Genomic DNA, 15533 nt, shown 5'->3' with positions numbered 1-15533 from the left:
TCTTCTTCGCTTCTCAGTGACATCACCCCAATTCCGGCTACCTGGCTCGCTTTTTCCTCTATGTGTGAGTCAGAAGTCTTTTTTTTTACAATGAAAGCCTATTGAGCCTTGTTCTGACGCTCCATAGGCTTACATTGTAAAAGCTACTTCAGGAACGTCACAGAGAAGCAGAGCAGTACAGCGCTGGACACCAGAGAAATCAGCGGTAGGTGACTATATTAATACACTCACACTACACTAAATGCACATGTAATAAAAAAGATGGGAGTGTTTCTTTAAATAGCAATAACCTGCTGACAGATACTTTTTAAGTCCACTTTCCTTGTCAAATAAGAACAATGAAAAAACTCTGAAATTGAGAAAATACCTTTGAGCCGAGATCTGATTTATATGCTTTATATGCATCAAAGGGGTTGTCAATTTTCAAGAAAGTGGACCCCAAATTCTAAAATACTCAAAATGACTCAGAAGGTATCACCCTCCCTGGGTCCAGTGCGGTCTCCCTGCCGCTGCTCCAGACTCAGTGTTTTTGCTGCAGTGGTGATGTCACATCAACAACTCTAGCTAATCAATGAGCTCAATGACTGTGCCCAGGTCAACGCCGAGCTCAGTGACGTGCACTGTTGTCATCGCTGCAGCAAAAACATTGAAACCAAAGGAGCGGTGGGGAGCAGCAGGTGGACCCAGGGAGGGTGAGTACTTGCTGCTGCTGAGTTTTCTATTTTGGATATTTTACAGTTTAGAACCCACTTTCCAGAAAGTTGACAACCCCTTTAAGCTCATTAGCGTCCTCTATTGGTGTCTTCAGGAAGCCAGATTTTATGATTTCATGCTCCCTGATTTGATATTCCCTCTCACAGTTGCTACTTCATTTCAGTGATTGTGCAGCGACTGGATCTCTACCAAACTGACATCGATGGCATACAGTGGGTACGGAAAGTATTCAGACCCCTTTAATTTTTTCACTCTTTGTTTTATTGCAGCCATTTGGTAAATTCTAAAAAGTTCATTTTTTTTTTCATTAATGTACACTCTGCACCCCATCTTGGCTGAAGAAAATAAACAGAAATGTAGAAATTTTTGCAAATTTATTAAAAAAGAAAAACTGAAATATCACATGGTCATAAGTATTCAGACCCTTTGCTCAGCATTGAGTAGAAGCACCCTTTTGAGCTAATACAGCCATGAGTCTTCATGGGAATGATGCAACAAGTTTTTCACACCTGGATTTGGGGATCCTCTGCCATTCTTCCTTGCAGATCCTCTCCAGTTCCGTCAGGTTGGATGGTGAACGTTGGTGGACAGCCATTTTCAGGTCTCTCCAGAGATGCTCAATTGGGTTTAGGTCAGGGCTCTGGCTGGGCCAGTCAAGAATGGTCACAGAGTTGTTCTGAAGCCACTCCTTTGTTATTTTAGCTATGTGCTTAGGGTCATTGTCTTGTTGGAAGGTGAACCTTCGGCCAAGTCTGAGGTCCAGAGCACTCTGGAAGAGGTTTTCATCCAGGATATCTCTGTACTTGGCCGAATTCATGTTTCCTTCAATTGCAACCAGTCGTCCTTTCCCTGCAGCTGAAAAACAACCCCATAGCATGATGCTGACACCACCATGTTTCACTGTTGGGATTGTATTGAGCAGGTGATGAGCAGTGCCTGGTTTTCTTCACACATACCGCTTAGAATTATCAGCAAAAAGTTCTATCTTCGTCTCATCAGACCAGAGAATCTTATTTCTCATAGTCTGGGAGTCCTTCATGTGTTTTTGAGCAAACGCTAAGCGGGCTTTCATAGGTCTTGCACTGAGGAGAGGCTTCTGTCGGGCCACTCTGCCATAAAGGCGCGACTGGTGGAGGGCTGCAGTGATAGTTGACTTTGTGGAACTTTCTCCCATCTCCCTACTGCATCCCTGGAGCTCAGCCACAGTGATCTTGGGGTTCTTCTTTACCTCTCTCACCAAAGCTCTTCTCCCACAATTTCTCAGTTTGGTTGGACGGCCAGGTCTAGGAAGATTTCTGGTGGTATCAAACTTCTTCCATTTAAGGATTATGGAGGCCACTGTGCTCTTAGGAACATTGAGTAATGTAGAAGCTCTTTTGTAACCTTGGCCAGATCTGTGCTTTGCCACAATTCTGTCTCTGAGCTCCTTGGGCAGTTTCTTTGAGCTCATGATTCTCATTTGGTCTGACATGCACTGTGAGCTGAGAGGTCTTATATAGACAGGTGTGTGCCTTTCCAAATCAAGTCCTATCAGTTTAATTAAACCCAGCTGGACTCCAATGAAAGAGTAGAACCATCTCAAAGAGGATCACAAGGAAATGGACAGCATGTGACTTACCGTATTTTTCTGGCTATAAGACGCACCGGACCATAAGACGCACCTAGGTTTTAGAGGAGGAAAATAGAAAAAAAAATTAAGCAAAAAATGTGGTCCTTATCCTGGTATGCATGGCACCCCTCATCCCTATCCTGGTATGCATGGCACCCATCATCCCTATCCTGGTATGCATGGCACCCCTCATCCCTATCCTGGAATGCATGGTACCCCTCATCCCTGTCCTGGTATGCATGGCACCCCTCATCCCTATCCTAGTATGCATGGCACCCCTCATCCTTATCCTGGTATGCATGGCACCCCTCATCCTTATCCTGGTATGCATGGCACCCCTCATCCCTTTCCTGGTATGCATGGCACCCCTCATCCCTATCCTGGTATGAATGGCACCCCTCATCCCTATCCTGGTATGCATGGCACCCCTCATCCATATCCTGGTATGCATGGCACCCCTCATCCTTATCCTGTTATGCATGGCCCCCTCATCCGTATCCTGGTATGCATGGCACCCCTCATCCCTATCCTGGTATGCATGGCACCCCTCATCCTTATCTTGGTATGCATGGCCCCCTCATCCTTATCCTGGTATGCATGGCACCCCTCATCCCTATCCTGGTATGCATGGCACCCTTCATCCTTATCCTGGTATGCATGGCCCCCTCATCCTTATCCTGGTATGCATGGCCCCATCATCCTTACCCTGGTATGTATGGCCCCCTCATCCTTACCCTGGTATATATGGCTCCCTCATCCTTACCCTGGTATATATGGCTCCCTCATCCTTATCCTGGTATGCATGGCCCCCTCATCCCTATCCTGGTATGCATGGCACCCCTCATCCCTATCCTGGTATGCATGGCACCCCTCATCCTTATCCTGGTATGCATGGCACGCCTCATCCTTATCATGGTATGCATGGCACCCCTCATCCCTATCCTGGTATGCATGGCACCCCTCATCCCTATCCTGGTATGCATGGCACCCCTCAACCCTATCCTGGTATGCATGGCACCCCTCATCTCTATCCAGGTATGAATGTCACCCTTCATCCTTATCCTGGTATGCATGGCCCCCTCATCCTTATCCTGGTATGCATGGCACCCCTCATCCTTACCCTGGTATGTATGGCCCCCTCATCCTTACCCTGGTATATATGGCCCCCTCATCCTTATCCTGGTATGCATGACACCCTCATCCTTATCCTGGTATGCATGGCACCCCTCATCCCTATCCTGGTATGCATGACACCCCTCATCCCTATCCTGGTATGCATAGCACCCCTCATCCCTATCCTGGTATGCATGGCATCCTTCATCCTTATCCAGGTATGCATGGCACCCTTCATCCTTATCCTGGTATGCATGGCCCCCTCATCCTTATCCTGGTATGCATGGCCCCCTCATCCTTACCCTGGTATGTATGGCCCCCTCATCCTTATCCTGGTATATATGGCCCCCTCATCCTTATCCTGGTATGCATGGCCCCCTCATCCCTATTCTGGTATGCATGGCACCCATCATCCCTATCCTGGTATGCATGGCACCCCTCATCCCTATCCTGGTATGCATGGCATCCCTCATCCTTATCCTGATATGCATGGCACCCCTCATCCTTATCCTGGTATGCATGGCGCGCTTCATCCTTATCATGGTATGCATGGCACCCCTCATCCCTATCCTGGTATGCATGGCACCCCTCATCCCTATCCTGGTATGCATGGCACCCCTCATCCCTATCCTGGTATGCATGGCACCCCTCATCTCTATCCAGGTATAAATGTCACCCCTAATCCCTATCCTGGTATGCATGGCACCCCTCATCCTTACCCTGGTATGTATGGCCCCCTCATCCTTACCCTGGTATATATGGCCCCCTCATCCTTATCCTGGTATGCATGGCACCCTCATCCCTATCCTGGCATGCATGGCACCCCTCATCCCTATCCTGGTATGCATGACACCCCTCATCCCTATCCTGGTATGCATGGCACCCTTCATCCTTATCCTGTTATAAATGGCCCCCTCATCCTTACCCTGGTATGTATGGCTCCCTCATCCTTATCCCAGTATGCATGGTCCCCCTAATCCCCATCAGGCTGCACATAAAAAAAAATAAACACTCCTACTCACCTCTCTTCTCTCTCCTCCAGCGCTGCATCTATTCTGCCCACACTGATTTCGCCATGTGAGCCGCGCATGACGTCACTGCCTTGCGCAGCTCACAAGGAGAGATCAGCTGCCGGAAGTTACTGCTCCCCATGCCAGGACTGTGTGAGTGGGGAGCAGTCACTTCATGCTCCTTAATAGCTGGCACACAGCGTAGCCGCAGTGCGGCTCCTGCTGCTCCCGGGCGATGGCGTCTTTAGCAGCGGGGACAGTGTAGGCTGCAGCAGGTGGCTGCAGCCTCCTGTGCCCCACTCCTCCGCCGCAACCGCTCCCCCCCAGCACAGTATATATATATATTATATATACCCCCCAGCAACATTCGGACTATAAGACGCACCCCCCATTTTCCTCCAAAATTTTGGGGGAAAAAAGTGCGTCTTATAGTCCGAAAAATACGGTAAATATGAGTGTCTGAGCAAAGGGTCTGAATACTTATGACCATGTGATATTTCAGTTATTCTTTTTTAATAAATTTGCAAAAGTTTCTACATTTCTCTTTTTTTCAGTCAAGATGGGGTGCAGAGTGTACTTTAATGAGAAAAAAAATTAACATTTTAGAATTTACCAAATGGCTGCAATGAAACAGAGTGAAAAATTTAAAGGGGTCTGAATACTTTGTGTCCCCACTGTATCCTAGTGATATACTACTAATACATTACCTATCCCGACACTACCCCCTGAATAGATTATGAAATGAAACTCTGATTTTCATCATATTTAGAAAAAAACAAACAAAATGTTTTAAAAGGCAAACACTCACTTGGAGCTGCTATTTTGGACAATATTGGTTAATTGTTTCTATACCACATAGGAAAAATGTATGGATTTATTGATTTTCTATGTATATAGAAAATTGTGCAGCACACAAAGCTTATGTTTTCTAAATATCATTATAGGTTTCTAACAATAATTGAGACAAAGTACTCAGGGAAAAAGAAGAAAAATAGGTATTACCTGGAATGGAATAATTTTCTATTTTCTCCATGATGATTTTTGATTCCATTTCTAAGTAGCTTGTGCCCCAGTTTATAACAACAAAATCACATTCAAACAATGGACTCCAGCTGAGGAATATCGTGTTGTTTTCATAAGTAGCAATTATCTTCCCCGGTAACTCTACAAGGACACAAAGCATCTGAAAAGTAGGCATCCAGTATAATGTACTGTCTTATTATCACTCCATTGTTCATCCTGACACTAAGAATACAAGATGCAAATATGGGTCTATAATGGACTATTTAATGGGCCATTTTGGTCATCTCTGGCCAATTATTTGACTAGTGAGAGGAGGAAGAGTCAAGAAACCCTTAGGCTTCCATGGCTCTATGTAGATCCTTGTATCCTACCTCCTGTGCCATCTATTTTATATCTTGTATGGGTACTACCCTTACGTGTTATTAAGATTTCTACTCAATGTTCTGGCCTGGCAGGCTTTTTCACCCTTTTCCCAATTAACCTCTAAATACCCTCACTGGTTTGACACTCCATTCCTTGCTCGGCTTTTTGTGAATGACCTGATGAACTTTGTCTCGACCTACCTGACTACATATTGGGACTTAGGTTAAGCGCACACGTAGCGTTTTTGATGAATTTTCGCTGTGGTTTTTCCGCATGGAAACGCATTAAAAACGCTTGGCAATCAGTCTGCCAGCTATTACAATGGCAATCCTGATGTGCTGCGCACATGATGTGGACATTTCTGCTCAGGTTTGGCATTGCATTTTAAAACGCAGCATGTCCTTTCTATGCAGCGTTTCCCACCCATTGATTTTAATTGAACTGCAGCAAATCCACAGGTATAATATTTATACCTGCGGATTTGCTGCGGTGCAATTAAAGTCAATGGGCTGCGGAAACGCTGCAAAAACGCTGCATAGAGTGGTAGCCGGGTCAGCTGGCGAGGACTACTACTCCCATCATCCGACCGCCGGTCCCACTGATAACAGTGAGAGCAGCGTGGCTGAGGGGAGTAGTAGCCTCCTCAACCAAGCCGGGATTGCACGCGGTATAAAAAAAACAAAAAAACACTATGCTCACCTGTCTGGCGCCCCCCCCCAGTGTCCTCGCAATATCCCTGGCGTCCCTCGGCGGCCGGCGGTACACTGCCGGGAGCGTGCGCGCTCCCAGCAGTGTACATCGCTGCGCTGCCAGGATCTGGGGTCACATGAGCTCTCAGCTGAAGATCAGCTGAGAGCACATGTGACTTCACTTTACGGCACCGGTGCTGCGTGGGAACATTCTCAAGGATGTTCCCACCAGTACTGATGCTGAGGTTACCGGGGCTGATCAGCTGATCTTCAGCTGATGAACCCCAGTGATCTCACTCCTGGAGTAGCAATGTACACTGACAGGAGTGATTACACCCTTGTCAGTGTACATTGCTGTCTTCTACAGCAGTGACATCAGTGATTGCTGATGTCACTACTGTAGAAGTGATCCAGATCGCCGAGGGACAATCATGACGGCGGTAATCATGGCCTATGTTGTGACTGCGGACAGGTGAGGGATATGGTTGTTTTTTATTTACATTTTTTTTTACAGAAGATTGAGGGATTCTGGGACTGAGCGTAAAATAAAAAAAAAATTAAAACCGTGTATCATTTTATTTAATTAAAATACTTTATTCTGGCCGTGTCTTTTATTGAAAAAGCGACAAAAACTTTACTATGCGGTTAGTAATGGGGGGTCTTATAGATGCCCTCCATTGCTAACCTGGGCTTCACGTCAGCCGCCAATACAAGGCTGACATGAACTCCAACCCCATTACCCCACTTGCCTCCGCTACAGGGCTGTGGAAGAACGGAGGCTAAGCGCCAGATTTGACGCATGGATGTGCCAATTCTGGGACTGCTGAGGGGTGATATTATTAGCTGCAGAGGGGGCTAGTATCCATGGCCCCTTCCCTGGCTATTAATATTAGCTGACACCTAGCTCTTTTGTTTGGTGATGGCAAGGTGTCAATCAGATCCTTTCATCACCAAACCTAATTAAAGTAAAGTAAAGAATTAAATAAACACACAGACATGGAGTAAACACTTTATTCGAAATACAGCAGATACATTCTTAAATTAACCAATATACTCACCCAAGTTCTTATGTTAATCCAAAGTTTAAAGCAATGCCCCACGTTCCTTTTCAAATAACTTTATTTAGCTCCAAAAAAGCATTTATTGATGTTCAAAAAACGCATTAAAAACGCTTCAAAATCGCATCAAAATCACGGCAAAACGCGCATTTTTTTCTCCACCGTTTTTCCTGCCAAGGAGATGCAGAAACGCTGCAGAAATTTCTGCTTCAAATCCTGAACTTGCGCACATACCCTTAAAGAGACTCTTGCACCAGGTTTTTGCTTCCTCACCCTCACCCAAGAGCAGCCTAATGCAAGGGCAGAGACCCTTATTCCAGTACTGTGTCACTCACTAGTTGATGGTCACACCAATCGGCTACATGTTTAATAAATTCTTCTGTGTGCACACGCTGTTATTTGGGCCCAGCAGCACATTCTGTAGGTGCTTTGCTCATTCTTCAGATGCCTGATCAGTAAACAAGAATTTACTACACCAAGTAGTCTAGCAAATGACCCAGCGTTGGAATCAGGTACTGTTCCCTTACATTTCGCTGTTCTCATATGATGTAGCAAAAACTTGGTGACAGATTCCATTTAATTTTCTCTTGCCCTTGTTTCTCTGTTTCCCACCCAGTTGGTTTATTCTGCCAGCTCATTGCACCTATTCGTAGCCACTCCGCAGCAGCTAGTCAGGGGTTCCCAAAATGGTAAAGCGGAGTTTAGATTAGATCTTTCATTAGCAAAGACCAGTTGTTTTGACTAGAGAGGTAATCACTGTATGATTAAAATGACCACTGTCTTGTTACACGGACAGCAACCTGTCTTAGAATGTTAATAGGAAAAAAGAAAAGTGCCAGTGAGCTTGTGCTATAGGAAGCTTTGCTGCTTTTACCTGGTGGTAATCTATACTATGTACTGTCAAGCTATTTGTAGGTTTGTCACAGTAGTTTCTTAACATTCAGGAAAACTGGATGGACAGTTGTGTGAGCAGCCTCTTCTTACCTCAGCTCCCATGGTGTATCCAGTATTACATTAGAAAGACAGGGTGGACAGAAGTGTGAGCAGTATCTTCTTTCCTCAGCACCCCTGGCATCTCTAGAATTAGATCATATAGACAGGGTGGACAGCAATATGAGCAGCCTCTTCTTACCTCAGCACCCCTGGAATTTCCAGTATTAGTTCAGATAGACAGGATGGACACCAGTGTGAGCAGCCTCTTCTTTCCTCAGCACCCCCGATATCTCCAGCATTAGTTCAGAAAGACAGAGTGGACAGCAGTGTGAGCAGCATCTTCTTACCTCAGCACCCTTGGTATCTCCAGCATTAGTTCAGAAAGACAGGTTGGACAGCAATGTGAGTGACATCTTCTTACTTCAGCATCCCTAGTATTTCCAGTATTAGATCAGACAGGGTGGACAGCAGTGTGAGTGACCTCTTCTTACCTCAGCACCCCTGGTATTTCCAGTATTAGATCAGATAGGGTGGACAGCAGTGTGAGCAGTCTCTTTTTACCTCAGCACCCCTGGTATCTCTAGTATTAGATCATATAGACATGGTGGACAGCAGTGTGAGCAGCTTCTTCTTTCCTCAGCACCCTTGGTATCTCCAGCATTAGTTCAGAAAGACAGGGTGGACAGCAGTGTGAATAGTCTCTTCATACCTCAGCACCTCTGGCATCTCTAGTTTTAGATCATATAGAAAGGGTGGACAGCAGTGTGAGCAGTCTCTTCTTACCTCAGCACTCTTGGTATCTCAAGTATTAGATCAAAATATCCACTGGCAGCACATCTACTTACACATTAAGTAGGGGATGGACCTTCATACTGCACATGCTGACAGCCTCTTGTTCTCTTAACATTCTAGGACAGGTTTCTTTTGTTGTAACAAGGTGTGCTCCTGACTATTTTAATTCAATAACTATTACCTTATTAGATAAAAGGATTGTGATTTGCTAATTAAAAACATTTAGAAATGTATTTATAATGACATTACCTTTCTTTTTTTTTTTTTTTTAACTTTTCTACTCTCAGATAACTTTTTTAAGGCTATGTGCCCACGATGCAGAAATGCTCAAGATTTTATCCTGAGTGTTTCTGCATCTCCCTGGCAGAAAAAAACGCATGCGGATTGTACATGCGGATTGTACATGCGGATTGTACATGCGTTTCCTGCCAGGGACATGCGGATGTGAAGCGTTCTTCACTTGCGTTTCTGCATGCGGGTTGACAAGCACTTTCCAAGCGATTTTAGCATCCCTTGGAAAGTGCTTGTCAACTTGGTCACACTATATAAATCCATGCAACCGGCATGGATTTTTATAGTGTGACCTAAACAATGGTTAAAAATAAAAAATAATATCTGTACTTACCTTCCAATGGCCCCCGCGGTCTTGATTCCCTCCGTCCCGGCTGCCGGCAGCGGTAGACTGAAGGACCTGCCGACGTCAGCGTCGCGTGACCCGTCACATGACTATGACGTCAGCGCAGGTCCTTCATTCCATCTGTTTTTTTTCTGCAATGATAATCCGCAGCGGAAATTTCCGCAGCATGTGCACAGCACATGCGGATTATCATTGGGGAACATGGCAGACCTTCTACCATGCGTTTTTTAAGCGTTTCTGCAGTGTTTTTGCCGCTGCGGAAATGCTTAAAAGACGCATCGTGGGCACACTGCCTAAAGGCAGCAAACAAGGAAGCCCCTGGATTCTTCCAAGCTGAAACCTTGCTTTGAATTGTTACATTATGACAGTGCAATTTCCCATTAGTGTCCTACACCTGGGGCCTCCATTCTCAAGTTCCCTCAAACACTTTCCAGAAAAAAAGTATGAAAATGTTTTAACCTCTAAAAAATAATAGTTAAAGGGTTATATCTGTTCTTCTCTTGGAGCTGATGCTTCGCTGTCCATACTGCTAAATAGAAGAATTCTAAAATATGTGTATAATTATTCCCACACCTGACACTGAGGTGGATACTGACAGGCGCCATGGACTAGGATTGAAGAGTTGGAACAGACATGGGTCTCTACTAGACCATGTATGGAATCTACTGTCAAAAATACCATGTACAGTTGTGCTCAAAAGTTTACATACCCCAGCAGAATTTTTCCTTTCTTGGCCTTGTTTCAGAGAATATGAATGATAACAAAAAACTTTTTCTCCACTCATGGTCATTGGTTGGGTGAAGCCATTTATTGTCAAACTACTGTGTTTTCTCTTCTTAAATCTTAATGACAACCAAAAACATCCAAATGACCCTGATCAAAAGTTCACATACACCAGTTCTTAATACCGTGTATTGCCCCCTCTAACATCAATGACAGCTTGAAGTCTTTTGTGGTAGTTGTGGAAGAGGTTCTTTATTTTCTCAGATGGTAAAGCTGCCCATTCTTCTTGGCAAAAAGCCTCCAGTTCCTGTAAATTCCTGGGCTGTCTAGCATGAACTGCACGATTGAGATCTCCCCAGAGTGGCTCAATTATACTGAGGTCAGGAGGCTGAAATGGCCACTCCAGATCCTTCACTTTGTTCTGCTGTAGCCAATGACAGGTCGACTTGGCCTTGTATTTTGGATTGCTGTCATGTTGGAACGTCCAAGTACGTCACATGCGCAGCTTTCGAGCTCATGAGTGCAAATTTGCCTCCAGTATTTGCTGATAACGTGCTGCATTCATCTTTCCTTCAACTTTTACCAAGTTTCCTGTGCCTTTTTAGCTCACACATCCCCAAAACATCAGCGATCCACCTCGTGCTTTACTGTAGGAATGGTGTTCCTTTCATCATAGGCCTTGTTGACCTCTCTCCAAATGTAAAGTTTATGGTTGTGGCCAAAAAGTCCAATTTGGGTCTCATCACTCCAAATTACCTTGTTCTAGAAGTTTTGAGGCTTGTCTCTGTGCTGTTTGGCATATTGTAGGCGAGATACTATGTGGCATTTGTGCAGTAATAGCTTTCTTCTAGCGACTCGACCATGCAGCCCATTTTTCTTCAAGTGCCTCTTTATTGTGCATCTTGAAACAGCTACACCTCTAGTTTTCAGAGAGTCCTGAATTTCAGCTGATGTTATTTGTGGGTTTTTCTTTGCATCCCAAACAATTTTCCTGGCAGTTGTGGCCGAAATTTTTGTTGGTCTACCTGACTGTGGCTTGGTTTTTACAGAGTCCCTGATTTTCCATTTGTTAATCACGGTTTGAACGCTGCTGACTGGCATTATCAGTTTCTTGGATATTTTTTTTGTATCCCTTTCCTGTGTTATACAGTTCAACTACCTTTTCCTTTAGATCCATTGACAATTCTTTTGCTTTCCCCATGACTCACAATCCAGAAACATCAGTGGCTGGATGAAACATTCAAGAGTCTGTCTGGATCCCAGAAACTCACTCAGCTTTTATGCACACACACTGATTACAAGCAAACAGGTCACAGGCGAGGATGTTACCTTTAGTAGCCATTCAAACCCATTTGTGTCAAATTCTGTGCATGCTATCAGGCCAAAATCACCAGGGTATGTGAACTTTTGATCAGGGTCATTTGAATGTTTTTGGTTGTCATTAAGATTTAAACAGAGAAAACACAGTAGTTTGACAATAAATGGCTTCACCCAACCAATAACCATGAGTGGAGAATAAGTTTTTTTGTTATCATTCATATTCTCTGAAACAAGGCCAAGAAAGGAAAAATTCTGCTGGGGTATGTAAACTTTTGAGCACAACTGTACCACCAAAATGATTACAGCTTTATAATTAGCTCTTTCTGCTGGTGCTAATGATACCTCCTTTCACCCAGTATGAGACCTTGTATCAAGAAAATGCCCCCGCTGCTGTATAATAGTAACAGTGCCTCTGCCACAGTCTTTCCATAGTCTGGGAATTTACTGGTTACATAGAGAAACAAGATGTTTGGATATAGTACATTATCTGTGTCTGGATACCTTCCTCTACATTGTCCTCCTATTACAATAATTCTTGTTAATGGCTTCCGAGGTTATTTAGCAGTGTGTTGTATTGTAGCCATTCCTGTAATAGATGGGTTCGATTTTTACATATATATTTAATTAGGTCACAAATTACACAGACAATGTAACTGCTGGTGAAACATTACCTGGTGCGTCCAAAGGAGGAACCGTGGTGCTCGCGGAACCGGACCTCCCTGCTTTATTGTAAGCCGTTACTGAGACATTGAAGAAAGACACAGAAAGGTTTAGATGTTCCTTAGTATTTGTGGTGTTAAAGGCGATAGTGTAACAACAGCTGTCTGGGAGCCTCTGTATCATGACTAAGTATCCATCCACATAGTTGTGACTGGTGTACTGCCAAAAAGAAAAGAACAGTGTGACCACGTAGCTGAACAGATATGGATAATAGTTTTATAAAGCATTCCCATTCCCAAGGCTAGTTAGGCTATGTTCACAAATAGCTTTTTTATCTGCAGGCAAAACTTGCTCCCTTGGTAGTTAAGAAGCTGCTTACAAAAATTCCAAAGCTCAGCTTAGCTTCCACCACAAACGCATGAACACAGGTCACCAATACAAGACATACAGGTGCTTCTCACAAAAGTAGAATACCATCAAAAAGTTAATTTATTTCAGTTCTTCAATACAAATAGTGAAACTCATATATTATATAGAGTCATTACAAACAGAGTGATCTATTTCAAGGGTTTATTTCTGTTAATGTTGATGATTATGTCTTACAGCCAATGAAAACACGAAAGTCATTATCTCAGTAAATTAGAATAATTAACAAAAAACAACTGCAAAGGCTTCCTAAGCATTTAAAAAGGTCCCTTATTCTGTTTCAGTAGGCTCCACAATCATGGGGAAGACTGCTGACCTGACTGATCTCCAGAAGGCAGTCATTGACACACTCCACAAGGAGGGTAAGCCACAAAAGGTCATTGCTAAAGAAGCTGGCTGTTCACAAAGTGCTGGATCCAAGCATATTAATGGAAGGTTGAGTGGAAGGAGAAAGTGTGGTTGAAAAAGGTGCAAAAGCAACTGGGATAACCGCAGCCTTGAAAGGATTGATAAGAAAAGGCCTTTCAAAAATTTGGGGAAGATTCACAAAGAGTGGACTGCTGCTGGAGTCATTGAATCAAGAGCCACCAAAAACAGATGTATTCAGGACATGGGCTACAAGTGTTGTATATTCCTTGTGTCAAACCACTCATGACTAGTGTTGAGCATTCCGATACTGAAATATCGGGTATCGGCCAATATTCGTGGTATCGGAATTCCGATACTTAATTCCGATACTTTTACAATATCGAATATCGGAATCGGAAGTTCCCATAATGCCTGCGCTCTGCAGTGTCTCTGAAGGATGACAAGCTGGATGGCAGCGCTCAGCTGCGATCCAGCCTGTCATCAGAATGCCATCCCAGTGTGAGAGAATTCTCCTGATTGTTTAAAAGCCGGCGGGCGGTAAAAAGCCGCCGGCTTTTAAACAATCACACAGCCCCATACTGCTTCCCCGCAGCCTCTGACCCCGATCCTCCGCTCCCCTCGCCACCTCCCATCCCGATCGTAAGTTAGGACCGGGCGGGGAGCACAGCACCAAGGAGCGGGGAGCGAAGGACCCGGGCGGGGAAGCCGGCAGTGAAAAGACTTCACCGCCGGCTTTCCCGTTCTGTGCTGCGCTTTCCCGCCGGTTATTTCAAATGAACAGCTGAGGTATCAGGTGATGCCGATCAGCTGTTCATTTGAAGTAGCCGCGGTGCCCTCAGAGGGGTCATGTGAGTTCATGCTTGACTGCATTGCATGAACTCACATGAACTTTCCCACGGCCGCACAGGTCAGCCTCACCTCCCAGACCATCAGCCCGTCATGATTAGTGTGTGCGCGATGTCTGCGGGTGTGTGCGGGTGTGCGCGGTGTCTATGCGATGTCTGCGAGTGTGTGCGGGTGTGCGCGGTGTCTGTGTGATGTCTGGGGGGTTTGTGCGTGCAGGCAGACATAGGCCGATGTGACACTACTACTCCCATCGGCCTATGTCTGTCCCCCGTCCACTCGTGCCAGCAGGATCAGCTCGATGGGAGCAGTAGTTCCCATCAGCCTGATCCTGCTATTTAAATTGCCCTTCTGTGTCCCCAATAAATTTTAAATACATGTCATTGGTGGCCAGTGGTTACCTACAATAAATTAGTTCATACATTACCTGTCCCCGCCGATCGCCACCTAAAATAAAGTAAAAAATAAAAAACTACACCTATACTCACCTAGACACCTAATTCCCTGAAGCCATCGATCTCCTGTAATAAAATCTAAAATAATAAACCACAACCTTATCCTTACCCCTCCGTAGTAGTCCACGAGTGTCCCACGATGATCTCCAGTTTAGAGCAGCCACATAGAATGTGACCGCTCTGAACCGCTGCCGCCGCTAGAATGACGGGGCCGTAAAGCAGCCCCGTCACTGCATAAGCTGGTTCGCCGGAGTTCAGGCAGCGCTGCTCCGGTTAGCTCCTTTACGGCCCTGCTGTATCGTGAGAAATTCCCACGGTACAGCAGTGCCGTAAAGGAGGTCTCCGGAGCTGCGCTGCCTGAATGCACTCCGGTGACCTCAGTCAGTGGCTCCCGCTGCCGTCACAGCCAGACACTGAGGAGCGCAAGCATGCCTGAGCTTCTCAGTGTCTGCGGGATGACAGGCTGGATGGCAGCGTTCTGCTGCAGTCCAGCCTGTCATCTCGATGTAGCAGAGCTGAAGCTGTCCTGGGAACCATGGGAAGGTAAGGATGATGTTGGTTTATTATTTTATTTTTATTGCAGGAGATCGTTGGCTTCAGCTGGAATGGGCGTGATGGTAAGTATGGTTTAATTTAGAACAATAAAGAATTGTGTGTTTATTTCAATTAAAGGACTTTATTCTGGGTTTTTGTGTTTTTTTTTAACTTTGACTATGGGGTTAGTAATGGGGGTGTCTTATAGACGCCTCTCCATTACTAACCTGGGCTTGATGTCAGCTGGCATTATAAGCTGACA

The 15533-nt window shown here is 45.0% G+C and overlaps 1 protein-coding gene across 1 annotated transcript in view; it reads right to left on the bottom strand.

The window, feature by feature from the left end:
• The window catches only part of LOC141267047 (interleukin-31 receptor subunit alpha-like), a 90461-nt gene that overhangs the window by 30277 nt on the left and 44651 nt on the right, over positions 1–15533 (bottom strand). Inside the window, exons 9-10 of the mRNA XM_073680219.1 lie at positions 12656–12863; positions 5449–5610 (exon numbers count right to left, since the gene is read on the bottom strand). Of these exons, the coding sequence (XP_073536320.1) occupies positions 5449–5610; positions 12656–12863 (370 nt within the window). The remainder of the gene's footprint in view (positions 1–5448; positions 5611–12655; positions 12864–15533) is intronic.

Source organism: Phyllobates terribilis, unplaced genomic scaffold (genome assembly GCF_046119375.1).
Source record: "Phyllobates terribilis strain yellow unplaced genomic scaffold, ASM4611937v1 Scaffold_1__5_contigs__length_1240528914, whole genome shotgun sequence".
Lineage (NCBI taxonomy): Eukaryota > Metazoa > Chordata > Amphibia > Anura > Dendrobatidae > Phyllobates > Phyllobates terribilis.
Note: the sequence above shows the minus strand (reverse complement) of the source record. Positions and strands in the feature narration are given on the sequence as shown.